The 27,601-nt window shown below is 36.7% G+C and overlaps 1 protein-coding gene across 1 annotated transcript in view; it reads left to right on the top strand.

Moving 5' to 3' along the window:
* The first annotated feature begins 1,088 nt into the window (after positions 1-1,088).
* LOC127437057 (5-hydroxytryptamine receptor 7-like) overlaps positions 1,089-27,601 on the top strand; it is a 62,264-nt gene continuing 35,751 nt past the window's right edge. The window contains exon 1 of the mRNA XM_051691709.1: positions 1,089-1,803. Coding sequence (XP_051547669.1) covers positions 1,343-1,803 — 461 coding nt within the window. The 5' untranslated portion in view covers positions 1,089-1,342. The remainder of the gene's footprint in view (positions 1,804-27,601) is intronic.

Genomic DNA, 27,601 nt, shown 5'->3' with positions numbered 1-27,601 from the left:
TAGATGCCAGAAATAACTGTTATAGCACCTTCCTAAACTCCTGTAACACTACCACAAATTGTTTGACATAAGTGAGAAGGAATGAACTTGTTGGTATGGATGTGCAAAGTGGGTCCATTTTGACTGCTGGTAAAGGCAATAGAGATTCATTTGTAAAACAAAATAGGCATGTAGCATTGTAACTCAAATGTACACTTGATTTTCTGCAAGCAGAATAAATCAGAAATTATATTAACATAGTTGAGATAGTAAAAAACACCCAAAGTGATTGAAATAAATGTAAATTGAGACAAGTTTGCAAAGTTTTTAAACTTTTATTATTAATTTGTATTATTATGTTACTCCATTGATATTCAGAATGTAGCATTTCCCCCCTATCTTTATAGACCTTTGGACCAAAACTATAGTTAATTTTAGTTAAGGGGGTCTTTCGTGGCATTGTACACTAATCAAGAATTTATGCATTTTTAATGGTTCTCAATATGGGTAAAAAATTACCCTAAGGACAAAAGGAGGGTTCTTAAGGCAATAGGAAGGTTAAAAGCAGTCAAGTGCATTCTTTTGAATTTCCTCAAAATTAGACACAAGAAAAAGGCAAACATGCACTCAGTAACTTTGTTTGAAACAGTGACACCTAGTGGTGTGGATGCAGCATCATTCAAAATCAATAGCTTTCAGTTACAGATGCCATTGTAGAAATTTACTATTCACAATCAGCCATGAAAAATTTAATCCAAGAGTGGAAGTGTCCAAAAACAAGACTAAGTGAGCATATCCAGCTGGTCATGTGATTCAAAAATGGCAGCCCCCATGAGGACGTCCCTGTCCCATGTAGAATAAAACAGCTTTTATAAGGTTACTGATATGACTAGAGTCCTCATCTCATGTGACTGGCCATAATTGTACACATTTTTCAAAATTACAATTAATTTCTTTAGGAGTAAAACTTTTGAATGGGGAAAAAATATTGAGTGTACCTTTAAGAAACACGTAGTATGTGGAGCTGCCTGGGACCAGCCTCTTCCCTTTGATGAGAAAGTTACACGTTTAACCTACTAGAGTGCGCAGTTCTCTCACACTTCCTCGCACGAAGAACTGAACTGACACTCCATCAATTCAAGGACTGTACAGCACCCTCTCCAAGAGCGCGCAGTATACGAGCGAACCATAGTGATTTTCTTCCCTCTACCACTTTAATTTAAGTGGTTTTTCTCTATTTTTCCGACTTATTTTTTTATCTTCTTTTGGAAAGCTGGAAGACACCCTAAATCTGCGCTCAGTTCAGCATGCGTTTGGCGCACGGAGCACACTCTTGGCGAGCTCCCCGTCGCACGGCGCAGGGATGATGTTCAATTCATCGTGCTCGTTAGATTTCTTCTCGTTCACTCATTCAGAGATCGTGTCGGAAGTTCTCAATGGTTCCTCACATCTGCTCTATAACGTCTCAATGGCCATGTGGAACAAATCCTGCGGGGAACAGTTACTCGATTTCACCACGGCGGAAAAGATTTTCATCGGTATGATGTTGGCCATCATCACCACTGTGACGGTGATTGGAAATACGCTGGTGGTGATCGCGGTGTGCGTCGTTAAAAAGCTCAGACAGCCGTCTAACTATCTGTTGGTGTCTCTCGCCGTGGCGGACCTGTCCGTGGCTATTGTGGTGATGCCCTTCGTGATCGTTACGGACCTTACCGGAGGAAAATGGCTTTTTGGAGAGGTCTTCTGTAACATCTTCATCGGCATGGATGTGATGTGCTGCACGGCGTCTATCGGGACGCTGTGCGTTATCAGCGTGGACAGGTGAGTTCAGGTTGGGCTCTTTTTAAATAATTAGCAATTAAGGTGAGGCTTTTATCCAAAGTGACTTTGACCCCTGTAGTAACCAAAGAGTCTTGATCAGGAGCGCAATTATGATAGTTAATGTGTCAGCCCTTGTGGTGTTTTAACCAACAACCTTTAGGTACTAATCCAGATTTTAACTATAGGCTACGCACCCTTTTATGAAAGGGACACTGATATGATATGAGATGGTTCCTTTCTCAGGGAAAAGTGAAATGAGTATTTGACATGAAATCAGTTTTATGAAGCTGACATGTTTTGCATAATTTTGTTAATTATTTTATAGGCCTAATTAGCATGCATGCAGCTAATATTTTCATATTAGGCTAATTGAGAGAGGAATTCACTTGAGAGAGACTAAGTGCAATATTTGTTCTTTTAGAAAAATAATTGTCCTGACCATTTAAAATGAACTAGCGAAGACAAAAAGGTATTTATAGAATAATATTTATAGAAATGTTAACATATACATGAAATGGACATGAACTACCCATATACACTACCGGTCAAAAGTTTTGAAACACTTATTCTTTATTATAATTTTTTTTTTTTTCACATTTAGAATAATAGTAAAGTCATCAAAACTATGGAATAGCATAAATGGAACTATGGGAATTATGTTGTGACTAAACAAAATCCAATATAAATCAAAACTGTGTTATATTTTAGCATCTTCAAAGTAGTCACCATATATATATATATACACACACACACAGTGCCTTGCAAAAGTATTCAGACCCCTGACCAATTTTCTCATATTACTGAATTACAAATGGTGCATTGAAATTTCATTCTGTTTGATGTTTTATTTTAAAACACTGGAAATCAATATCAATTATTGTTAGGTGACATTGGTTTTATGTCGGGAAATATTTTAATATAAACTGAAATATCTTACTTGCATAAGTATACAACCCCCTGTGCTGTGGAAGCTGCCAGGTTACACCGATGAAAGAAATGCCCTAACAAGGACACAATTACTTTACCAATGGCATCCACCTGTGAATCATCACATTTTCTGGATCACTGGTCAGGCTGTAAATCTGAAGAAAAATGAAGACCAAAGAACATTCCACAGAAGTTATACAAATGCATAGATTAGGGAAAGGGTACAAAATAATATCCAATTGTTTGGATATCCCAGTGAGCACAGTTGGATCAATAATCAGGAAGTGGAAGCTGCACCACACCACCCAGGCACTGCCAAGAAAAGGCCGTCCCTCAAAACTCAGTGCTCTACCAAAAAGGAGACTTGTGAGAGAAGCCACAGAGAGGCCGACAATCACGTTGAAGGAGCTACAGAGTTCAGTGGCTGGGAGTGGAGTAATGGTGCACCAGTCAACCATATCAAGAGCACTGCGTAACGGTGGCTTGTATGGGAGGGTGGCAAGAAAGAAGCCGTTACTCAAAAAGTACCATCTGAAAGCACATCTGGAGTTTGCCAGAAAGTATGTGAGTGACCCAGCTGCGATATGGGAGAAGGTTTTGTGGTCAAATGAGACCAAGATAGAGCTTTTTGGCCAAAACTCAAAGCGCTATGTGTGGCGCAAACCTAATACTTCCTATGCCTCAAGACACACCATCCCTACAGCGAAGTATGGTGGTGGCAGCATCATGCTGTGGGGATGCTTCTCATAAGCAGGGACTGGGCATCTTGTTAGAATTGAAGGAAGAATGGATGGAGCAAAATATAGGGAAATACTGCAAGAGAACCTGCTTCAGTCCGCTAAAAAACTGAACTTGGGAGAAAATTCACATTTCAGCAGGACAATGATCCCAAGCACAAGGCCAATGCAACATTGGAGTGGCTCAAGAGCAAAAAGATAAATGTCCTACAGTGGCCCAGTCAAAGTCCTGATCTCAATCCTTGAGAATCTGTGGCACTATTTGAAAATTGCAGTCCACAAGCGTCAACCTGAACAACCTGGAGCAAATCTGCCGAGAAGAATGGGCCAAAATCACTTCGTCACTGTGTGCAAAGCTGGTACATATGTACCACGAAATACTTAAAGCAGTTATTGCAGCAAAAGGTGGGTTGACCAAATATTAATGTGTGGGGGTTGTATACTTATGCAAGCGAGATATTTCAGTTTTTTATTTTTCAAAAAATATTTCCCAACAAAAAAACAATGTCACCTTACAATAATTGATTTTGAGTTTCAGTGTTTTTTTTAAATAAAATATCAATCAGAATGAAATTTCAGTGTACCATTTGTAATTCGGTAATATGAGAGAATTGTTGAATAATTGGGTCTGAATAATTTTGCAAGGCACTGTGTGTGTATATGTGTGTGTGTGTGTGTGTATATATATCTGTTGAGTTTTTAGATATTACAATGTGGAATATTTGTACATGAGTGTCACAAAAACAGCATGCACAGGCTAATTATACAAGAATTAGAGAAATGCTGTATAAATTGGTTAATATAATGAAATGTGATGGGTCACACAGGGATTTCTGGGAATTTTTTTTTTAATCATTATTTATTTTTACTGTAATTTAAACAATAATTAACCATATTCCCTTGTTAAACATAATATATATATTTTTACCGTTAATTATATGGTAAAATCATACTTTTTACATCTAAAAAAACATAAAAAAATAAAAGTTTATCTAGCATATAACTTAATGCTATATCCATTAACCAATTAAATTTTTTGTTTACTCTAGCATTTTTACATTCTTTTACCATTAAAATTACGGACATTTTATACAGTGTGCTCATGTCAACTACCCATCTAATTATGAATATTCCACAATACTAATGCTCATTTAAATGTACACCAATTTTACACACATCAGTTGGTACTGAACTGCCTTGGAAAATTCTCTTATTTGAATGTCAAGGCAAATATCTGGTCAGATGAAGACCGTATAGCTTGAAACGTCACGTTCACTTATCTCTTGGTGAGTTCATTCAATTGATTTGGGCAACAGTGTGCCGACTTTGATGCATGTTTTTCATTGCGACATACTTTTTTTGGTCGTGCACCTGAATTTAAACAATGTTTGGAGGTGCGTGCTTTTTACGATTTTTGAGAACTATCTGGATGTGTCCAGCATGAGGCAGAAATTAAGACTGACAATGCTGTGTGCATGTTGGACATCATTCGCCCAGACTGAGATAAGGGTCAATACACTTGCAGCCAGTCGCCCATGTGTCATCATGAGGGGGTTGCTGAAAGACACTGATTTGGTTTGACACATTTGAAGAGCCAGTGTCCTTTGGGTACTGAAGTCTGAGAACCCCATGCTTTAGTGATTCTCATTATAAGAGATCTGATCATGTTGGAAAAAAACTGCTGGATTGTTTTTGTATGTTCCATTACTTTTACACAGGCAGTAGTAAACTGCAATACTGCAGCCAGTAACGGTCTCCTCTCAGTGTTTTTGTTACACTGGAAATCAGATGATCAGCAATGATATTCAGGCTTGGTTTTTAATATGCCTTATTAACCACCTTTTTTATACTTCTGTCATCTGTTACTCCCTGTTCCAAACTTGTTAGACTTTCTTTCTTCCATGGAACACAAAATGAGATGTTCGGATCTCCATTCACTTTCATTGAATGGAAAAAAGATGCAATGAAAATTAATGGTGACTGAGGCTATCAGTCCCTACATTTTTGCCTTACATATCCTTTTATGTTCCACTAAAAAAAGAAAGTCATACGAGTTTGGAACAACATGAGGGTGAGTAAATGATGACAGCAATTTCTTCTTTGGGTGAATTGTTTTAATGTTGTAGATGATAAAATAATTCTCAGCCACAACAGGTGTTTTCATTATGAATGTATGAGAGGTGATTTAATAGTTAAGTTAGTCTTTGACCTACATATATTAGAGTGGCTCTTTGAAATACAGAGTTCAGCTTTAAGAGGCATTGTTTACCAACACAACACTGTTTTTCTGTATGACAGGTCTGTTCTGATAAAGTTGCAAAATGCATAGAAATACATCGCTAAATGCGAATAATAAAATGTAATAACCATATGAATAAATATTCATATAAATATGTATTTATTTGGATAACAAAATAAACAGGCTTCTCAATTTTTAAAAGGGATGAGAAAACACTTCCATATATTTTGTTGTAGATACCAAAGGACATGTGTCCAATCAAACTCTGGTGGTATTTTGGCACAAATTTGTCTGTCACTTGGTAGAAGGTAGCCAAATAATGCAGATACCAACACAGACAGGTTGTGCAACAACCTAATTGTTAGGCCTTTGCAGTTCAGGATACATTTTTAGTTATTTCGTATGATTATGTTGGTGCTGTATTGGATCAACACTTAATATTCAATTTAAAATCTCAGTTCTGTTGCAAAACAAGTTGATAATCGCTGGTTAACACCATATCTAAAGGTGTAATTTACCTTTTGCAGGCATAGATCTTTTGGGATTTAAATTTTAAAGCTTTATCCTTTGATCTGGAAGCTCAAGTGATGTATAAACATTTTGCAAAAATAGTTGATCAATATTATTCTGTCCTATAAGAACTGAGATTCGTCCTCCGCCACCCGGATTGAGGCGAGTCACTACGCCACCACGAGGACCTAGAGCGCATTGGGAATTGGGCATTCCAAATAAAATAAATAAAAATAAGCATGTATGTACCAGAAGCACATAATCATTCAACAGACCTATTCAACAGGTGTATTGAAGGATTACAAACAAACCTAAATGTCTCTTATGAAGCTTGTTTATTTGAAAAGAGCCGATGTAAAGTGATTGCACATTCAATCATGGCTGGCTAGGGCTGATTTTTCTGCAAGGAGAGCAGAGGAGACAGGCATGAGGTGCTTAGTGCTTTACCATTAATTCACAAATAAGGCAAGTGATCAGTCAGGTTGCTCTGATTTGTTTTTTTTAAATGAAGACAGATTGTGTAATCGCCATTCATGATGAGATTTGCCAGTCTGCACAGTTTGATTGGCTATTAATTGAAAAAGAATGCATGTTTTAATCTGCAAATGCCCCTGGAAAAACATAGAATCCCTGAATATCATGCATTTGACTTTAAGTCAACATGAAACAAAATTCGCAACAATTGCAAAAAAAAGTATGCCTTGAGATACTGTAAAAAAACTGTAGCTAATAATCACATTGTTACTTTCATATTGTTGCATTCATCCTGGTCTCATGACATGTCATAAGAATTAGTATGAGATGGCGAAATCGTAAAAGATTGACTAGTACAAATATGTACGAAATATGTAATCTCTTAGAGAAAAATAACGAACCAATGAACAATGTTATTACAATGTTTCCTAAATTGGACTCCCTATCCCAAACCTAAATCTAACAATAAACTCTAATCCCCAGTCCCTAAACCTTACCATGATTTTAATAGGAAAATCACAGTTGTGTACCACTGGAGAAAGAAAAACTTCTAGAATCAATGTCTGGACTGTCCATCCACTGCTAGACAATCATAGTCCAATAGACTCTAGAGCAAGGGTCTTCAACAGGGGGTCCGCGGTGGTACTGCAGGGGGTGCGCAAATTATTGTTTGATCCACCATTTGTAATAATCACTCACTCGTGCGCGAGAGACAGGAGTATGAATTATTGACATGTTGAAGTCCTTCACAGCTGCATGCCAATTCTTAAAGTGTGACTAAACGGCGCTAGTCAGCAGAAGCGCGCAGCCCGGACAAACCCTTCACATGACCACTCCTCATCACGAGCCGCTCAAAGTGTGACGCACATCATGTTCAGCAGTGCTGCAGTGGAGGGTCACAAGTAAATGTGTCTGCTTTGCGTTGGTTGTGCTGTGTGGTTGAGCAGATAACAGCCTGCAGCCATAAAATATATGTATAAAATCGATCACTCACATGAGTTGAAGACTCCATTTTAGTAACCTTATAAAAGTTGTTTTATTCTGCATGGACAGGGTCTGTCTGTTTTTCTGTCTGTCTGTTTGTCTGTCTGTCTGTCTGTCTGTGTATCTTTCTATCTGTCTGTCTGTCTGTCTTTTTCTTTCTTTTTGGAGGAGGTTTGGCATGGATATTTACAGGGGAATTTAAAAATGTTACTTATGGTCAAAAATGTTGCAGACCCCTGTTGTACATCCCTGTTGAAAAGACCAGCTAAAACCAGCTTAAGATGGTTGGCTGGTTTTAGCTGGTTGCCCAGGCTGGTCAGTTAGCTGGTTTCAGAGGTAGTTTGAAAATGTTTTTAGCTGGTCAGGCTGGGAGGCCAGCTAAGACTACCCTGACCAGCTAAAAAAGGGTTCAAAACCCCTTTAAAAATGATCAGCATGACCAGCCTGACCAGCTAAGACCAGCCTGACCAGCTAAAAAAACGGTTAAAAAACCCTTTAAAACAAGCCTGACCAGCTATGACCAGGCTGGGTGACCGGCTAAAACCAGCCAACCAGCTTATGCTGGTTTTAGCTGGTCTTTTCAGAAGGGCAGCATTTCATGATTATTTAAATGGCTTTGCAATGTAAACATCATGAAGTATACATGCAATAATATGGCAGCCTACCATCCACATTTTTATAGGCATAAAACGCAACACTCAGTTTTATACAATATGTAATGGCGGTCCCGGCTTCGTCTCTCTACCCACCAAGAGGTCCTTGGCCTAAAAAAGGTTGAAGACCCCTGCTCTAGAGAACCAACCCAGTCTGCAGAGAGGGAAGACATTTCAAATGGCAAGTGTGAAAATAAAAAGGCAAATGCTATTTGCACCCTGGTGCAAATAATTGTAAATGCTATTTACAGTACACCCCAGTGCAAGTAGTGGCACATACTGTTTGCAAACAAACCCTGGAGCAGATAATGGCAGATACTAATTGCACCTTGGTGCAAACAGTGTCAGATACAATTTGCACCCACATTTAAATACTAACTTACAGTATACTGTACAGTATACAGTATACTAATATCACTGCAGTGTCACGGTCCTGTCACCTTGTCAGGTTGGGTTTCTGTCTGACGGGACAGTGCATTATCGTCCCCTGTCTGTCTTGTGTTTCGTGTACATTCTATGTGTGAGCGCACGGGTCCGGTTGTTAGTGACTGCTGTGAGCGATTTACTGCCATGCGCTCTCCGGTGATGTCATGGTCCTGTCACCTTGTCAGGTTGGGTTTTGTCTGACGAGGACCATGGCATCATCGTCCCCTGTTTGTCTCATGTGCGCTTTTTGTGTGAGCGCACGGGTCCAGTTGTTGGTTACCGCCATGGGCGAGTTACCGCCTTGCACTCTCCGGTGATGTCACAGTCCTGTCACCTTGTCAGGTTGGGTTTTGTCTGGACCATGGCATCATCGTACCCTGTTTATTTTGTTAAGCGTGTTGACGTTTTTGCCCTCATGTGTTTCAGGTGCCGCTGGGACACGTAATAAGCGTTTCCATGGGAACCCTGATTGTTTTCATGGGAATGCTGGTCATGCCAACTTTCAGCTGCGAGCGGCACCTGCCCCTTGTTTGTTCATGCCTATGTTGATCCCCTCGTGTGTCATGACCTTTACTGGATTGTTAAATGTAGTTAGATGTTGAATATTTAATGTTGCTCAGTGTTGACTGAGTTTTGAGCATTGTTGTTTGATGTTGAGTACTAACCTCACTCTCTCTGCCTAGTTGGTCCTGTCTTGTGTATTTGTTTGTTGCCCGCGTGTCGGGTGTGTGGTTGCACTCCAGTTTTGCTGTATGTCACGGAGGATACCTCGTCTCTGCCCGCGTGTCGGGAGTTAAGATCACCCATCTCTGCTGGGCATTGTTCTGCACCTCACTGAGCTTCAGCGGAGGATTCTACAAATCTATTCCTCAGCCCAGTGTCTGCTCATTATTGCTGTTAATAAATCATTTGAACTGTTCCTCTGCTCTTGGGCTTGTTTGTTCTCACTATTGCACATTACATGCAGTGTGTTTATTGTGTTTATTTAGAGTCCCACAGACACACTACATTACATCCTACCCATAAACCTAACCCTAACCTTCCCTTAGGTTTCACCATGGTATTTTCTTGTAAATTTACAGTAACCACAAAATTAACCATGGTTACTATATAACCACCATATTACTGTAGTAACACCATGGTTACTTGCATTAAAACGATGGTTTCTGCCAAAAAAATATGGTTACTATAACAAAATTACTATACAGTGATGCAATCTACACACAAGTGATGACGAGCCGTGGGAACATTTGCAATCGACAGACCCCGCCTCCGGATCAAACCCTTCGCTGCACTCCTCGACATTGACCGTGACCAAATCACTGCATTGAAATCAACATTTATATTCATTTTTATATATTATTTTAAGTAGTATTAAATGAAATATTAAGAGTGGAAACACGAAATCGGATGGGGAAAATAGTGGGACAAAAGCGGAATTGAACTGGAGTCACTAGGACAACATTAGACATTCACACTGTCTTTACACCCCACACCACTGCAGCACTATTGTTTTGTTTGTTATAAATTCCTGTGGTTTCACCAGACTACCGGGAGAAGAAAAAGAGAATAAAAAGACAAATGACTGACAAATTATCTCAAGGATGAGAATTTAGACTGATAAGGTCAGGAAGGTTTGTGCTGGCCTTAAAATGTATGTGCTGTTAAATTCACTCATTCTGCTAAACATATTCTTTTGTGTTCCATGCAGAAAGTCAGTCATACAGGTTTGGAACATCATGAGGGCGAGTAAATGATGAAAAATTTAAAACTAACAAATCAATAAAATGGTTATCAGAATTGAGCTAGAATAGTCTTATAGAATTCTTTTATGACAGCTAAGACAAAAAGCTCTGCTCCTTGCAAACATAATTTAATGGAATGGATACGGGAAGGACGATGAGCCTTAAAATTTTGTTTTGCACAACAGAGGACAGTGATGACTCTGTTTGGCTCAGTTACTCAGCTATAGTCAGAAATAATTAATTATGTACAACCATTGAATAGCGATATCTCTGTTCAAACATCAAACAAAACTTTTTTAGAGTTAAGTACTTTCTTCACAAAAATGACATACATCCAATAAATATGTGTTCTTACCATCAGCACCAAAAGCCGAGGTAACTGCATCCCACACTTTTTCCTTTGTCAATTAATCCTTATACAGTAAAAGGTAAGTTGAGAGTCAAAAAGCACTTTATTTCTCCACAATCAGTTTTGTGTCAACCATCATCAATACAAGAAAGAGGTAAGTTCTGAAATTAAAGGCCAATCTAATGCAAACTAAAACTACTCAAATTATTGACATAATCTTTACTGATGAACAGAGTTTGACTGAGAAGCAGACCTGTCATTGAAATGTATTGATCTTACAGCTACTAAAATTATCCAGCAAAGTGTGTGCTTTTTATTGTTAATATTGTTGTGAAATTAATATTAACAATAGGCTTATAGCAGTCAGCAGCAGGTTTTTTATGCTGCATTTACTGTATACATCACACAGATCGGATATTTTGAGATAGGCTATAAGATTTTGTCCAGTCTGCTTACACTCTTGTAATATATTAACGGCTGTGTTTACATGAATGTCGTGTCAAGAAGAGGGTTATTTTGATATTTTGAAGTGACCAAGAAGTGCATTTGAGTGAATTTACCGAGCGTTCTATACAGGAGCATGCGCAGACATACGCGTGTGAGTGTTTGAAAGCAGACAGCTGTAGTTAAACAGCATGCATGAACCAAATTAAGTCAGTACTCTTTACTGCCAATACTTTTAAAGGGGTCATGACATGAGGAATCAAATTTTCCTTGATCTTTTGACATTTAGGAGGTCATTGAACTATAAAAAACATACTGTAAGTTTCAGAACTCAAAACATCCTTCTCACCGCAAAAAGAGTATTTGTTGAAACCAAGCTGCCAGAATCACTTGTTTACTACTTCCTCCACACTGTGATGTCACACTGTGGCATATATTTGCATCATAGATGGGTCTTTAAAATGAGCATTAAAATTTATAATTTTTCAAATGATGCATTAGAGTAAAAGTATATAGATATTAAAACATAGCAGTGTTAGAATAATAGTGGGAAATATAAGTGTTTATAAAGTCATAATCAGCCGTTTTAGACTTCTTGTGATATGTGACTGTGAATAAAACCCCACAGTTGTTGTAGCGCCTCTAGTGTTAATTTTACCAGAAAACTGCTGCAAAACGTAGAGAGTGGCACATAGAAGTCAGTTTGCAAAAATATAGTTATAGTAATGTTCATTCTATGAGACTAGTTGGTAAAGGTGCAAGGACAATAGGAAGTAACACTTGACTTTTTTCATGGTGTTCATGCTAATGTGATAACGTTTATTTAATGTGCTAATGTGAATGCGCACTTCAAGTGTCACTTTTCAGTTCATTATAAAAGAGGATGCATAAAAATACAGTAGAATTGTCATGCCTTTGCTTCAATGAAGTAAAAGTGTTATATCACTGTGCTGTAAGGTTTCTTGGAAGTGTATATGTTTATAATGCAGATTTACTGCATGGGGTTTATAGATTTATGGGTCTTGTGACAGTTTTCCTCCCAAATCTTGCTGATTTACATATTGATGTGCACAAACAAAGATTTTTAGAATAATATCTCAGCTCTGTTGGTCTATCCAATGCAAGTAAATGGTGGCCAGAAGCATATAAAGGCAGCATAAAAGTAATCCATAGGACTCCGGTGGTTAAATCCATGTCTTCAGAAGCGATATGATAGGTGTGGGTGAGAAACAAATCAATATTTACATGTAAGTCCTTTTTTACTATAAATCTCCACCTTTGACCTACCCCAACCAGTAGGTGGCGATATGCACAAAGAATGTGAATCGTCAAATAACAAACGAAGAAGAATGTGGAAGTGAAAGAGAAAGTGGCGATTTATAGTAAAAAAATGACTTAAATATCAGTCTGTTTTTTATCCACACCAATCATATTGCTTCTGAAGAAATGAATTAAATCACTGGAGTCATATGTAATACTTTTATGCTGCCTTTATGTGCTTTTTGGACCTTCAGAGTTCTGGCCACAATTCACTTGCATTGTACGGACCAACAGAGCTGAGATATTCTTTTAAAAATCTTTGTTTGTGTTCTGCAGAAGAAAGAAAGTCATACATATCTGGGATGGCATGAGGTTGAGTAAATAATGCGAGAATTTTAATTTTTGGGTAAAATATCCCTTTAAGCCCAGGAATGTCAAGAACGCTCCATAAATGTATAAATATCTTTCTCAGAATAGACGTAGTGAAATCAGCTGCAGAGAAATTGCTCTTTCTAGGAATATTGCAGGATTTTAGTAGATTTCATAAGGAGTTATTGTTCTTATTGTTGCCAAGTTTGTCAGTTATGCCCAACAAGATGGAAGCTTCAAAGGTCTAAGTGCAAGTTTTTTGTATATTTATATCTTGAAAATGCGGTTACAACCCATTTTGTTTCCCTAATGTGATTTTTAAGTAAACAGGATATTCAATAAAAAATGTAAAAAATTAGAAAATGAAAGTCGTTCCAGAGGTAGAGCAAGTATTTAAATTTTAATGAAAGATTACGAAGACAAACATGTTTTTTTCTTTGGAATAATGTGTACTGATGAATCATTCACATAAAGACCAGGAATGTGTACTTAGAAAGTTGACTTTGACTGTGGAATTCCCAAAGCCAACTACAGTACATGTCCACAGAGTCTCTTTTGTTTCTTGGTCACTCCTGCTCTGGTGTTCCTGTTGAGATTAATAAATTGTACTATCAATTATTCATGAGAGTGACATCAATAATTAAACTCCAGTATAAGTGGAGGAAGTCTATCCTCTTAGAGGTAGCAACTCTCTCCTTTGTGTAAGGAAAAAAATACCCTCATATTTGTTCTACGGGGAACACTGTGTGTGGAGATGCAAAAGGACAGATCCACATTAAAATTGCAAATGAGATGCACACGGTCTGGTTGTCTTCTGGAGTTTAGAAATGAGGACGGACAGAGATGCAGTTCAGGTTCAAAAAGCAGGTTTTCGCAGTGGCCTGGGAACTAGCCTCAGGTCTAAAGTGTTCTTGTGACTACTCTCCCTGAGTCTTAGTGGCATACGACACAGTCTCTGGCAAGCTCTGTTGCACAATATGGAAACGTGCAGAGAGGTCGCTCTGAGGTAAAACTCACCTGAGATACGCTTGACACATTGAGTCACACCTGTCAGTGTTGTTCAATGTGTTTTTGACCACCACCAATTGCTCCTTGTGACTGGTAGAATGGAAAGGAAAGAAGAATTGGTTATTGCGAATTTCACTCTCATTTCTATAGGAGTTGCCACACTTTTTACTCCAGTGAATATTTCTTAGGGTAGGTTTATATTTAAAAGTCAATTTCTGTATAGACACAAACCTTGAAGGGATAGTTCACCTAGAAATGAAAATGGCCAGTCCAGTTGTGACAACATACCCCATATAGTGTGACAACATGTGTTCAATTAACTGTAACTTTTTTTCCCCTGGGTAATAAAAGTGGAAACGTTCAATAACTTTATTGTAGCCAAGATTTTAAGAGGATAGTTCACCTAAAATTCTGTCATCATTTCCTCACCCGAATATTCTTCAAAACCCATATTTTTACCCAGATTATAATGAAGGTGAATAGTGACTGAATGGAAAACATGAGGGTGAGAAAAGAACAGAATTTTCATAATAGTGGGGCATGTTGTCACAGTATATGGGGTAAGTTGTCACAGCGGAATCTGCTATTTAACTGCCTTTTATAGGTTTTTCAACCAAATTTCAAGTGCAAAAATAGGAAACCAGTGTAGACATATGTAAGTGATTATATAGAAATACGAGTGCCATTTATTTGTTATGAATATTAATTTTGGTTTGCATCTATCTAGCCATTTTTATGACCTGCATGATATTGTCATTATCATAACACAGAAATGTGTCAAATGCAAGAATTTTTTTTTTTATATATACTAAAATTTGTAAGACTCAGGCAACTGTTATATCTCAATGAGACAGTTACAGGGGGCCCCCTTGTGGCCCGAGAGGGAATGGAGAATATAACTGCAAGGAGAAAGTTGTTATAGCTATGGTAGTGGGGGTCATGCTGTGGGGCCTCCAAGTAGGGTTTCGCTTAGGGCCCCCATATGCTCAGAAACGGCCCTGGCTATAATATTCAACTGATGTACGGAAATGGTTCCAGATGTGCTTTAAAAGTTTTCATACAAAATTTATAATGGTAGTATATAATATATTACCATTTAGAGTCTTTTGGTTAAAAGTGATGTAAAAATTTGGAGCTGCTGTGATGCCCAACTTCTCATGCATTTTTTATGAATAATCTTACTGTACCTTTTTGGTTTGCATCCATCAAGTTCCAAATAAAAAATCTTAAGTATTTAAAGGGGTCATAATGAGGAGGTCAATGTACTATGAAAACATACTGTAAGTTTCGGAACTCAAAACTTCCTCCTCTCTGCAAAAAGAGCATTTGTTGAAACAAAGCTGCCAAAACGACTCGTTCTCTGCTTCCTCCACATTGTGATGTCACACTGTGGTAGACATTTGCATCTGACAGCCTCCACCTTATCACTTCTGTAGCCTGCCCAGTAGTGGTGAGCAGTGAGATGGCAAGGATAGAGCAGGTCAGTCAAGAGCAAAGAGCCAATCATAATCTTCAGCAGAACACAAACAAAGATTTTTATAAGAAAATCTCAGCTCTGTAGGTCCATTGAAGTGAAAGATGATCAGACTTTTGTAGCTCCAAAAATCACATAAAGGAAACATAGAAATAATCAATAAGACTCCAATTGTTAAATCCATGTCTTCAGAAGCGATATAATAAGTGTGGGTGAGAAACAGATACAAATTTAAGTGTCTTTTATAACCTTACTGTTTTTACAGTTAGTAAAACAAAATATTAATTTTAATCACAAATAGCGCTAAAAAGCTGAGACTTCTCTCATTAATGGAAAGGAACACCTGTGTGTGCAAGTCTTTTGAGTTGCACGCTGAACTCTTAAAGAGACAGTACCATTTTTGCGCTTGTTATACAAATAGATGTAAACTCAATGTTATTACTTGTAAATTGTACACATTATTTCAAACATTGACAGCTCATATAGTTTTTATATATACAAATGTATGATATATTATTAATTGATAGAATGTAGAATTAGTATATTTAAAAAAAAAGTTAAAATGTTATTATAATAATGATGACAAACAAATTATAAAAAAATAAATATACACTTTCACTTACTTTTTCGGGACAGGTTCTGTTCAGATTTATTGCTTGAACAGCCTGAATGTAGCCCACTATTTATGAAGGCTTATTTGTTTGTGATCTTTTCTAATAGAGAAAGGTATATGTAAAACTCTTATTATTTAAACTTTGAGCATTTATGTTGACTATTAAAGAACTTTATTTTGATGAGAAATTATTATTTACATTTTGCGCAAAATAAAATAAAAATAAGCACAATTTGTCATACTTTGTCATTTAAGTGTTATTATATAGAATAGAGATTATATCGAATCGTGAATCTCATAATGTATATCCAAAAGAATTGTGAAATAACCATATCGTCCCATCCCTAGTAATATATACAGTACTGTGCAAAAGTCTTAGGAACATAAGATGTTTCACAAAAATATTTGTCTGAAGATGATTATTTATATCTGCTACTTTAGTGTCAATAGAAAAAATACATTTTATACTCCCAAACATTCCTTTTGCGAATAGAATAGAATAGAATAGAAGAACAGGGATCCCCGCAACAGATGGCATGGGCACACAGAGCCCCCCACTGAATATCGGGTCAGTCTGGGATTACACGAAAATACAGAAGTAATTGAGAAAGCCTAGATATATAAAAGAACTGTGGTGAATTCTCCAAGAAGCTTGGAACATCCTATCTGCCAACAACCAAGAAAAACTGTGTCCAGGTGTAAATAGGAGAATTGGTGCTGTTTTGAAGGCTATTGATTTAGCTCTTTTTCTGTTTACTGGACTTTGTATGATGTTAATTGATTAATGAAAACTATTTATGTCATTATTTTATTTTATGTCATCTACTGGAGTTGGCAGAAATTCACAGTAAAAGATACGGTAACCAGGGGCGGACGGGCTGTCGGGAGCACCGGGCATTTTCCTGGTGGGCCGCTGGGTAATTTGGGACAGCCCATTGCTGCGCAAGTACCTGCCCGTCCTGCAGGCGATATAGGCAGCCGCCCTGGGCTCCAACCAGGGGTCAGGAATTGGCTGGTTAGCAGCTCCCTGTTAGCACCTGCTGGTAGATGCTGGAACTACACCACCCGATGGCAAAAGGCATATTTCTAAGGCACATTTCTCCAGCCGTGTTTTATGACAAAAAATTTTTTTTTTCCAAGAACCATTTCAATTTAAATTATTTAATTACATTAAAATACATTGTCATCTGGCGACGGATTGTTTTTGAAGGGCTCTTAAAAGCATGAAATTTATTAATATTTTTCCCTCTCTATTCCCATTGACAAGCGTTCGTTTGTTACGTGAAAAACACAGGCGCTGTACAGGAAACAGAAATGATTAGTTCACCTTTCAACTCTTTTGGTCCGAGTCGTTCGTTCTTTTGTCACGTGACAGCCGTATACGCTATGCATTGCTCACACAGGAAACAGAAATGATTAGTTCACCTCTCGAGTCTTCTGGTCCGAGTCATTTGTTCTTTTGTCATGTGACAGCCGTATACGCTATACATTGATCACACAGGAAATAAATGATTAGTTTACCTCTCGAGTCATCTGGTCCGAGTCAAACGTTCTTTTGTCACATGACAGCCGTATACGCTATGCATTGCTCACACAGGAAACAGAAATGATTAGTTCACCTCTCGAGTCATCCGGTCCGAGTCATTCGTTCTTTTGTCACGTGACAGCCGTATACGCTATGCATTTCTCACACAGGAAACAGAAACGATTAGTTCACCTCTTGAGTCATCTGGTCCGAGTCGTTTGTTCTTTTGTCACTTGACAGCCGTATACGCTATGCATTTCTCACACAGGAAACAGAAACGATTAGTTCACCTCTCGAGTCATCTGGTCCGAGTCGTTCGTTCATTTGTCATGTGACAAAAGAACGTACGACTCGGACAAGAAGATTCCAGAGGTGAACTAATCTTTCTGTTTATCATAATTTGTCCTTGGCTGCATTATCATTTTGTCCTTATTGGGACTATAATCAAAGTTTGCATAAGTAGACGTGTTGGGGGATTTTGCTATTGAAAATGTAACATTTTAATTTAATTCTGCTCAAATGAATGAAATGATTTGATTAAAGATTCATTAAATTTGCTGAACGAGACTCAAAGGTTCAAGTCAGTAAAATGATCCGATCTTCCCATCACTAGCGCATTAAATTTGTACCTCACGTGGACCTCATTATTTAACATACAAATCACAATAATGGTGACAACCAAAGACAACATATTAAGTATAAGATGAGCTCTGAATAATCACAAAATGAGAAATAACTGCAAGTTACAACAAATACAATAACAGCAGCATAAATAAAATAGTCAAACTGTAAAGCTATTAGCTGTATATAGCATAATTTATTCATACTGCAAAGCATTAATGGGAGCTGAAGTGCGGCTTGCTGAATAATGCTCACACCTGATAAAAATGCAGAAACCGAACCGGGTCTCTCACACTGCTGACGCAACACACTTCCAGTCATGCCACAGGGGAAGGTAAACACACTGGAGCCAATGCAAAAGTGTTTGATTGGAGATGCAGCTTGTCAGTGAGTCGGCATAATGTGGCCGATCCTAGGGTACCAGAATTCTCAGAAACAAATATCGTAAAGCGTGATCCCTGCTTTACAGTACACAGATCTTTCGATCAGTACGTGCTGCAATGCTGTACACACTCAAGCAAACATACTCAATCCCCAAAATGATTAGGTGTCACTTTTCATAAGATGCCTCAACCAGGAACAATGTCAAGTTGTAATATTCTTTGTTCTTAAGGGAGTATGAGGAGCTGAGAGCATGCAGTACAGGACGGAACTGAGAGCACTTGAGCAGCGTGAGAGAAGAGAGAGAGGGAGGTTGACACAGTTGTCGCACAGGAGGGAGGCTGAGAAATTATACAGGAAGGCTTCTGCGGTAGATGTTAAAGAGAGAAAAAAAGCACACCACAGGGAAATATATATTTTTTTCTCCACTCTTATTTGCTTTTCTTGCAGAAAAATGTGAACAAATTTTGTCTCATGTGGTCAATGGGGGGATTAATGCAATGTAAAGGGGGATTTACTTCAGGGAAAAATGCAACTTAAAGGAATAGTTCACCCAAAAATGAAAATTCTCACATCATTTTCTCACCCTCATGTCATCCCAGATGTGTATGTATTTCTATCTTCTGCTAAACACAAATGAAGATTTCCAGAAGAATATCAGCTCTATATGTGCATACAATGCAAGTTAATGGGTACCAAAATTTGGAAGCTCCAAAAGCTCATAAAGGCAGCATAAAAGTAATCCATATGACTCCAGTAGTTAGAAGCAATATGATAAGAGTGGGTGAGAAACAGATCAATATTTAAGTAATTTTATTACTATAAATCTCCACTTTCACTTTCACATTCTTCTTGTGTTTTTGACAACTGCATTCTTCATGGATATCGCCACCTAATGAGCAGAGAGGAGAAATTATAGTAAAAAAGGACTCATCCCTCAGTATAAATAAACATAAACCCATGGACAGTTATGACTTACATTGGAAGTCTACGGGGCAAATGTACAGCAAATGGTGCATGCTGGATGAGCTGTTGACATCTGACTTGCTTGCTCACCATAAATAATGGGTATAGGGCTATATCAAGGTATATATAGTGGGATCATATTAGTAAGCCAGGTGATGAAGAAAACATTTACGTGTTCTATTCTAGTTCTGCCCAGCCCTATAAAGCCCCCCCCCCCCCCAAACCATTTCCACACATCTACTTCCTTGAAAGTCATGATAACAGCTTCTGTGTAAAGATAATACGGTAATCCTATTTTATTTGGTACCTTGTTTCTCTGCTCATAGAGTAACAAAGTATGCAAATGGAGGCGTACAAGACTGTAATAAAGAGGCCAATATAACGCTGAAATATCATGGTGTGTGGTGATATTTCAGTGTTAAATATATCCTTTGCCCTCATATCCTTATTTTCTTTTAAGCTATTACAATACTGACACATCCTGTGTGAACATTCAAATGCTATTACAACACAGTATGACCATAGTGTAGCCTAAAACGACATTCATTTGTAACTGCGTGCAAGTGTTTCCATTTCCATTTCAGCACATTGTCTGTTGGATATGCTTTGAGATGCCTTTAAAGAGAAATCATTAGAAGTTATATATATGTTATTATATAAATAAGTTATTTTCACTTTCTATATTCTTGTCCAGCTTAATCAGCAAGATTTTCTTTGGCTCATGGTAGTTATGAATGTTACAGTACGTTGTGTAAATTGTGTGGTTGAGTATGCAAATCTTTTACCAAAGATTGTAATTTAAAGGTTTTGTCAATTTTAAGGCTTTAAAGGCTCCTAGTTGTTAGTTCCTAGTGGTAGTTCCTTTTTAAATAAATAAATAAATAAATAAAATAACTTATAACTTAGGTGTCATATCATACATTTCTTAAAATACATAAAATACATTCTGCCTAACATCTCCTTTTGTGTTCCATGGAATAAAGTCATACAAATATGAAGCAACATAATGACAGAATTTTCATGTGAATTATACAGCTTTTCTTTTCTTCACATTTTAGAATAATAGTAAAGTCATCAAAACTATGGAATAACATAAATGGAGCTATAGGAATTATGTTGTGACTAAACAAAATCCAAAATAAATCAAAACTGTGTTATATTTTAGCATCTTCAAAGTAACCCTGGGGTGCTTTTTAAACAGTATTGAAGGAGTTCCCATCTATGTTGGGCACTTACTGACTGCTTTTCTTTATTATTTGGTCCAAGTAATCAATTTCAAAACTTTTTTATTTTATTTAATAAAATTTTAGTTTTATAATGAAATAAATTAATATGGTAGCACAATTATATTTTTGTCTAAAACTAATTTCAAACATTTAAGCATACGCCTTCAGATCAAAATATTTTTAAGATCATGAGAAACATTTCAGTCAAGTGTTTCAAAACTTTTGACCGGTAGTGTACATATACACTATATTGCCAAAAGTATTCGCTCACCCATCCAAATAATTGAATTCAGGTGTTCCAATCACTTCCATGGCCACAGGTGTATAAAATGAAGCACCTAGGCATGCAGACTGCTTCTACAAACATTTGTGAAAGAATGGGCCGCTCTCAGGAGCTCAGTGAATTCCAGCGTGCTACTGTGATAGGATGCCACCTGTGCAACAAGTCCAGTCGTGAAATTTCCTCGCTACTAAATATTCCACAGTCAACTGTCAGTGGTATTATAACAAAGTGGAAGCGATTGGGAATGACAGCAACTCAGCCATGAAGTGGTAGGCCACGTAAAATGACAGAGCGGGGTCAGCGGATGCTGAGGTGCATAGTGCGCAGAGGTCGCCAACTTTCTGCAGAGTCAATCGCTACAGACCTCCAAAGTTCATGTGGCCTTCAGATTAGCTCAAGAACAGTGCGTAGAGAGCTTCATGGAATGGGTTTCCATGGCCGAGCAGCTGCATCCATGCCATACATCACCAAGTGCAATGCAAAGCGTCGGATGCAGTGGTGTAAAGCACGCCGCCACTGGACTCTAGAGCAGTGGAGACGCGTTCTCTGGAGTGACGAATCACGCTTCTCCATCTGGCAATCTGATGGACGAGTCTGGGTTTGGTGGTTGCCAGGAGAACGGTACTTGTCTGACTGCATTGTGCCAACTGTGAAGTTTGGTGGAGGGGGGATTATGGAGTGGGGTTGTTTTTCAGGAGCTGGGCATGGCCCCTTAGTTCCAGTGAAAGGAAATCTGAATGCTTCAGCATACCAAGAGATTTTGGACAATTCCATGCTCCCAACTTCGTGGGAACAGTTTGGGGATGGCCCCTTCCTGTTCCAACATGACTGCACACCAGTGCACAAAGCAAGGTCCATAAAGACATGGATGAGCGAGTTTGGTGTGGAAGAACTTGATTGGCCTGCACAGAGTCCTGACCTCAACCCGATAGAACACCTTTGGGATGAATTAGAGCAAAGACTGTGAGCCAGGCCTTCTCGTCCAACATCAGTGTCTGACCTCACAAATGTGCTTCTGGAAGAATGGTCAAAAATTCCCATAAACACACTCCTAAACCTTGTGGAAAGCCTTCCCAGAAGAGTTGAAGCTGTTATAGCTGCAAAGGGTGGGCCGACGTCATATTAAACCCTATGGATTATGAATGGGATGTCACTTAAGTTCATATGCGTCTAAAGGCAGATGAGCGAATACTTTTGGCAATATAGTGTATATATAAGAATAATTGGTTGTCCACTTGCACCAAAACAGGTCAGTCCCAGCTGGTTTTGTCGTTTATAGGTATTGTAGTGTCAAGGGCATTAATTGCTTATTAATTTAGTCTAAGAGCCGCAAATCTACATACCAGTTAGTGTTGGGAAGTAACTGACAAGCAATGCTCACACAACTAAAATGCTACATTGCTATTACAGCCAAGCAAACTGTTATAATAATCAAATGATCTTACCTAAAATATGAAGTATTAGGAAGTCTGATTCATTTTAGTGAATGGGTTTGTTTGTTCTATTTTGTAGTGATAAACAAAATAATATTATACAATTAATAATATATCACTTTTAATAATAAAATAATAAAATTAATATTATTTTACAAATTACAATATTTTGTCAAATTCTGCTGTTCATGTTTTTGGTTTTATATAAATTATATAAATATAAAGCTATAGGTAATGCTGTACAATACAGTTCTATTTTTGAACATTAGTAAATGCATTGTGAACTAACAATTAAAAATATATATTTGTAGAGTATTTATTAATCTTGGTTCATCTTAATTTGTAAAAACAAAAGTTTTCATTTTTAGTTCATGTTAGCTCATAATAGACATCTAAAGTTAACATATACAACTTTTAAATAAAAAAAAGTTTAATTATATTAACTTTTAACTTTTAAGGAATATTCTGGGTTCAATACATGTTAAGCTCAATTGACAGCATTTATGGCATAATATTGATTACCACAGAAATTATTTAGACTTGTCCCCCTTTAAAAAAAAAGCAAAAATCTTTTTTTAGAGGGTTTAAAGGCAGAAATTTGAAGGTACAATTTTATAAAAGCACTCACATTAATTCTTCTGTTTAAAAAATTTTTTAGCATCTGTATCAAATATTTGTTTATTATTTGAGCTGTAAAGTTGTTTAAAATGTCACTTTTTATGGTATTTTAGGGTTTTACTGTTCATAGTGTTATGTCATCATGGCATGTAAGTTGTAAAATTAGATATGACTTTACACAGAAATGGTTAGTAAGTGATTTTATCACACTAAAATCATGTAAACACAAATTATTTATGTAAGTATTTTATTGTTTACAGACTGACCCTATTCACTTCCATTATAAGTACCTCACTGTAACCCAGATTTTTATTTTTTATTTTTTTAAAAGGAGGGACAAATCAAAATGATTTTTTTTGTGGTAATCAGCAATATGGCATAAATATTGTTGATTGAGTTTAACTTGTATTGAACCCCGGATATTCCTTTAACCAAAACTAATAAGTGCTGAAAAAGTAGCTGTTATACTTATTATATAAAATGTGATTTTTTGGGTGATTTTATTACTGATATTAAGTAATATAAATTGATAACTCTTATTGTGAAATATAAAATAATAAAAGAAATTGTAATGATCTGATATAATAAGTTATATACTGTATTTAATAGGACATTCGGATAAAATAAACATGCCTTTGATTAGTTGAGTGTTTCGTTTGCGGGACTTGTAGAGTGATTCTTCAATTTCTAAAGAAATTCAAATTAACAGTCAAGATTGGATAATTCCAAAAATGCATAGATTACAGAAAGCTTTTTGAAGCTTTCAGAAAGTTCCTTTAATTTATGATATTTGAGTTTCATGTAGCTGTACAACATTAGGTTTAGTCTTCACATAATAGATTTGATATTTTCCATCTGTGCTGTTTTGGTTCCGCTGGAAATAAAAAAAAAAAAATTAACTGGAGTGGTTATTGATATTATTGTTTTCAGTCTGATGTGCAAATGCTTGGCATAAATTATTACAATATGAGCAATGAGCATAAATAATTATGAATAAAACATAAAAACCCTTGGCATGAATGTCCACTGAATATTGCAGATCATCACTGAGAAGTGTAAAAAATGAAATGCCATCAGTCGAAAAGATAAATAGAACATGTTTCCACAACATGCTCTGCCATGTTCATTTGCAGAATAAATATAAATGTCTTATGATCTGTTTAAGGAGACAAGATTAATGGCATTAACTGGCATCTGTGCTATTTAGAGTCAGATATTTAGAGTACCGTGTCCATGTGGTGTCTTGACCTCTGCAAGCATTCGCCGAGACATCCTGTCAAATAAGAGTTCTGCTCTCCTTAAGAATACATAAAAAATGTATATTTCAAAAGCAAATTTGACAAGTGTAACAGATAAGTGCAAATGCATTTCAGGATGAGAGATGGGCACTATACATATATATATATATATATATATACTATGCATGATATATTTACTCTCTCCATGATACCAAATATAGCAATATGAATATAACAATAAATAATTATATAAATTCTGACTTTATGCATGTATTTGCATTCTTGACACTCTCCTGACAAATGAATGAAGGGTACATACTGTAATGTTCAGCCTGATCTCATTAATATACATAGCTATTTGTACATTGACATTTGTAACATTTAAATGTACATGTTTGTACATTTGGATATACACTAAAACGTACAATATGGACGTTTGAAAGCATCTAAAACGTAAACATTTTTATGTATTTACAGCTTTAGAAATGTAAAATATTGATGAATCCATTAAAAATATACTTGAATACAAGAATGAATTATAAATATATTTGTACATTTTTACTGTTTTATAGATATTTTAGATCCCTTAACTCTACCCCAACCTCTAAACAAAATCACATTTCAACAATATAAAAACATGTAAAAAGTAGATTAATGTACAGTAGCAATCATTTTTGATACAATATATTCATTTATATATATTTTACAGCCGCTAATCCGCTAATCCCACACTTACTCCTAAATCTATCCATAACCATTTATTAAGCATATAAAACATGTACAAAAATGTATTCAGAAAAATTCAGTACAAAAGTAGTCCAAAGGGCGATGCGCTGCATCCGATGTGCTCCCTGATGGCATACAATAGCATTTTGTGAGGTAGAGAGTGAAATTTAAATTATTAATCGCTGTAAATCTTCTCCTGATGCACTCCATGGCTGTGTCTTGTTTGGAAGGCTGCATGCTAGGTAGGACACGTCTTTTGAAGGCTGCAGTATACCGAGTGTCCTCCTTTAAACAAGCCTCGTTTAAACGAGATGGCCTTCGTAGGACAAATGGAAACAGAACGTAACATGGTTGCTATGACAGCACGCCACTCTTTAACAAGCACCAGCGTTTTCAGTGAGAAGGGAATGTATGAGGTACATTTTAGGAGAGTTATAATGATGTAAAGAGAAAAGAAAATAGATTTTACAGGTGTACTTTTAGTCTAATACTTTATTTTAAATATATATTAATATAATTATACATATTATATACTCTGCACCCATCTAATGAGGTACTTCAACTTGGGAATTAACATTTCTTGCCTTTGAACATCATATTTATGGGCAAATTGGCGTCATTTTTTTAGACATTTCCGTTGAAGCAAAGAATTGTGGGTTGTGAGTGCCAACGAAGGATACAACTCATGCATCTTCCGAATTCCCATGAAAGAAGTTCGCATTCGAAGGCTGCATTCCGAGTGTCCTACTCGCTTTTCTGAAACGAGACAACCTCGATGATGTATGCGGCCGACAAATGTGACCTCCGGAGGAAGCATACTTTCAAACGAGATAGCCCACAACGCCGCTGTCATATCTCATTCAAACATATACATCGCAGAACACGGCATGTCACAAACGGTCACGAGACACTTGAGAGCCAATGCGCATACGACATCACTGCGGTAAAACCGCTGGTCATAATGTTTGAGGTGGCAATTTTTTTTTTTTTAAAACGCATGTTGACGGTTACAGTGGGCGTGACACCGCTGCGGCGGGTGGAGACGGAGATCGTTGAATAAAAGGCTTGAATTTGGGTCTGTTCTTCACAGAAAGCAGCCTGAAGATTTGAATTACAGCTAACAAATTTATGGATTAATTGTATTATAGTTTTATGGTGCTTTTTGTGGTTTATTTAGTTTTTTTGGCATATTCTGAAAACTCCTTTTGTGTCCCATGGCAAACAGAAATAAAATTAAATGATTAAACGATTACAGAGTTTTATTCTTTTTAACATTTTAAAGTTTAGTCTTGGTAAAAGTGATATAATCCTTTAAAATATAAGTCAGCAGAAATCACACAGAAATGAATGAAACCATTAAAATGTCATATTATAATGTCAACTGCATTAAATAAATGTGATGGCATTTAACTAAACTCATTGATTATAAATTAAGTGTAATTAACTAATTTTTTTATGAATTATTCAATATTAATCAATTAAACAGTACACGTAAACATTTGTACGCTTCTATAGGTTAATATGCAAAATGATGACGTTTAGATGTTGTCAGTACGTCAGTATTGTAAATTTCAGTGTCTATGCAAACGTAATAGAATGTACTTTTACTAGAACTTTCATTCTATTACTTTACGTAAGAATACATACAAATTCTCATGAGATCACGTTGTAATGTATAAATAGAAAATTAACTTAGACTGGTTGCTAAGGATGATGATAATTATGTGGTTAGGCTAGACTTTAAGTGGCATTCAAGTACACTAGGGTACAAATGCATGACTGCATGTTATGTAACATTGATCACCGCAGGACTACACTTTTTCCACACAAGTTTCTCATAGAATTTATGTAATTTCATGTGTATATTATTAATGCCCACAACTAATTTAGGCACATTTTGCCCATAACCCACAGTGTGCAGCATGTTTGGATTTGGTGAATTTAAAGTTTTAATGCTGAATTTGTTGAATGTCTCATATTTTGTTCTTCACTGAATTAAAGCACAAATTTGCTAACAAGGCTTCCCAGGACAGAGAGTACCGGCAAACCAAGTAGTCCTACTAAACCAAACATGCCTATACAATAGCTAATGCTAATGTTGGTGTTAACATGCATGCCTGTATACGGTGTAAATGTAGCATTTTCTCTTACACCTTCAGATAATTGATCTTATAATTTATCAATTTATAAGTTTCCTTGTTTTATTATTTTTTTTTTTCATTTCTGTGCAGACATCCCAAAATTGTCAGATTGATTTCTGTGAGAATTGAATGAAAAAGTAACTAGTTAGCATTTCATAACTATAGTTTGTTCAGTTAAATACTGTAGCAAATACCCTGTATATGAGCAAGGAGCTTTTCCGGGCCTTTGAAAACAACTTGCAGCTAAAATATGTGTGCGGTCTTTTTTTCACCATTAGTTGCTATTCAGCTAATTCAGAAAATGGCTTGATTTAGAATTTAGACTCTCACAGATATCTTGATTATAATGAAAATATTACAATTATCAGCTCTCATGTCCTTTTTTTTTTATTGCCGTTAAAGTAGTTTGTAACCATTTGACCTTGAAA

Source organism: Myxocyprinus asiaticus, chromosome 4 (genome assembly GCF_019703515.2).
Source record: "Myxocyprinus asiaticus isolate MX2 ecotype Aquarium Trade chromosome 4, UBuf_Myxa_2, whole genome shotgun sequence".
Taxonomy (NCBI): domain Eukaryota; kingdom Metazoa; phylum Chordata; class Actinopteri; order Cypriniformes; family Catostomidae; genus Myxocyprinus; species Myxocyprinus asiaticus.
Note: the sequence above shows the minus strand (reverse complement) of the source record. Positions and strands in the feature narration are given on the sequence as shown.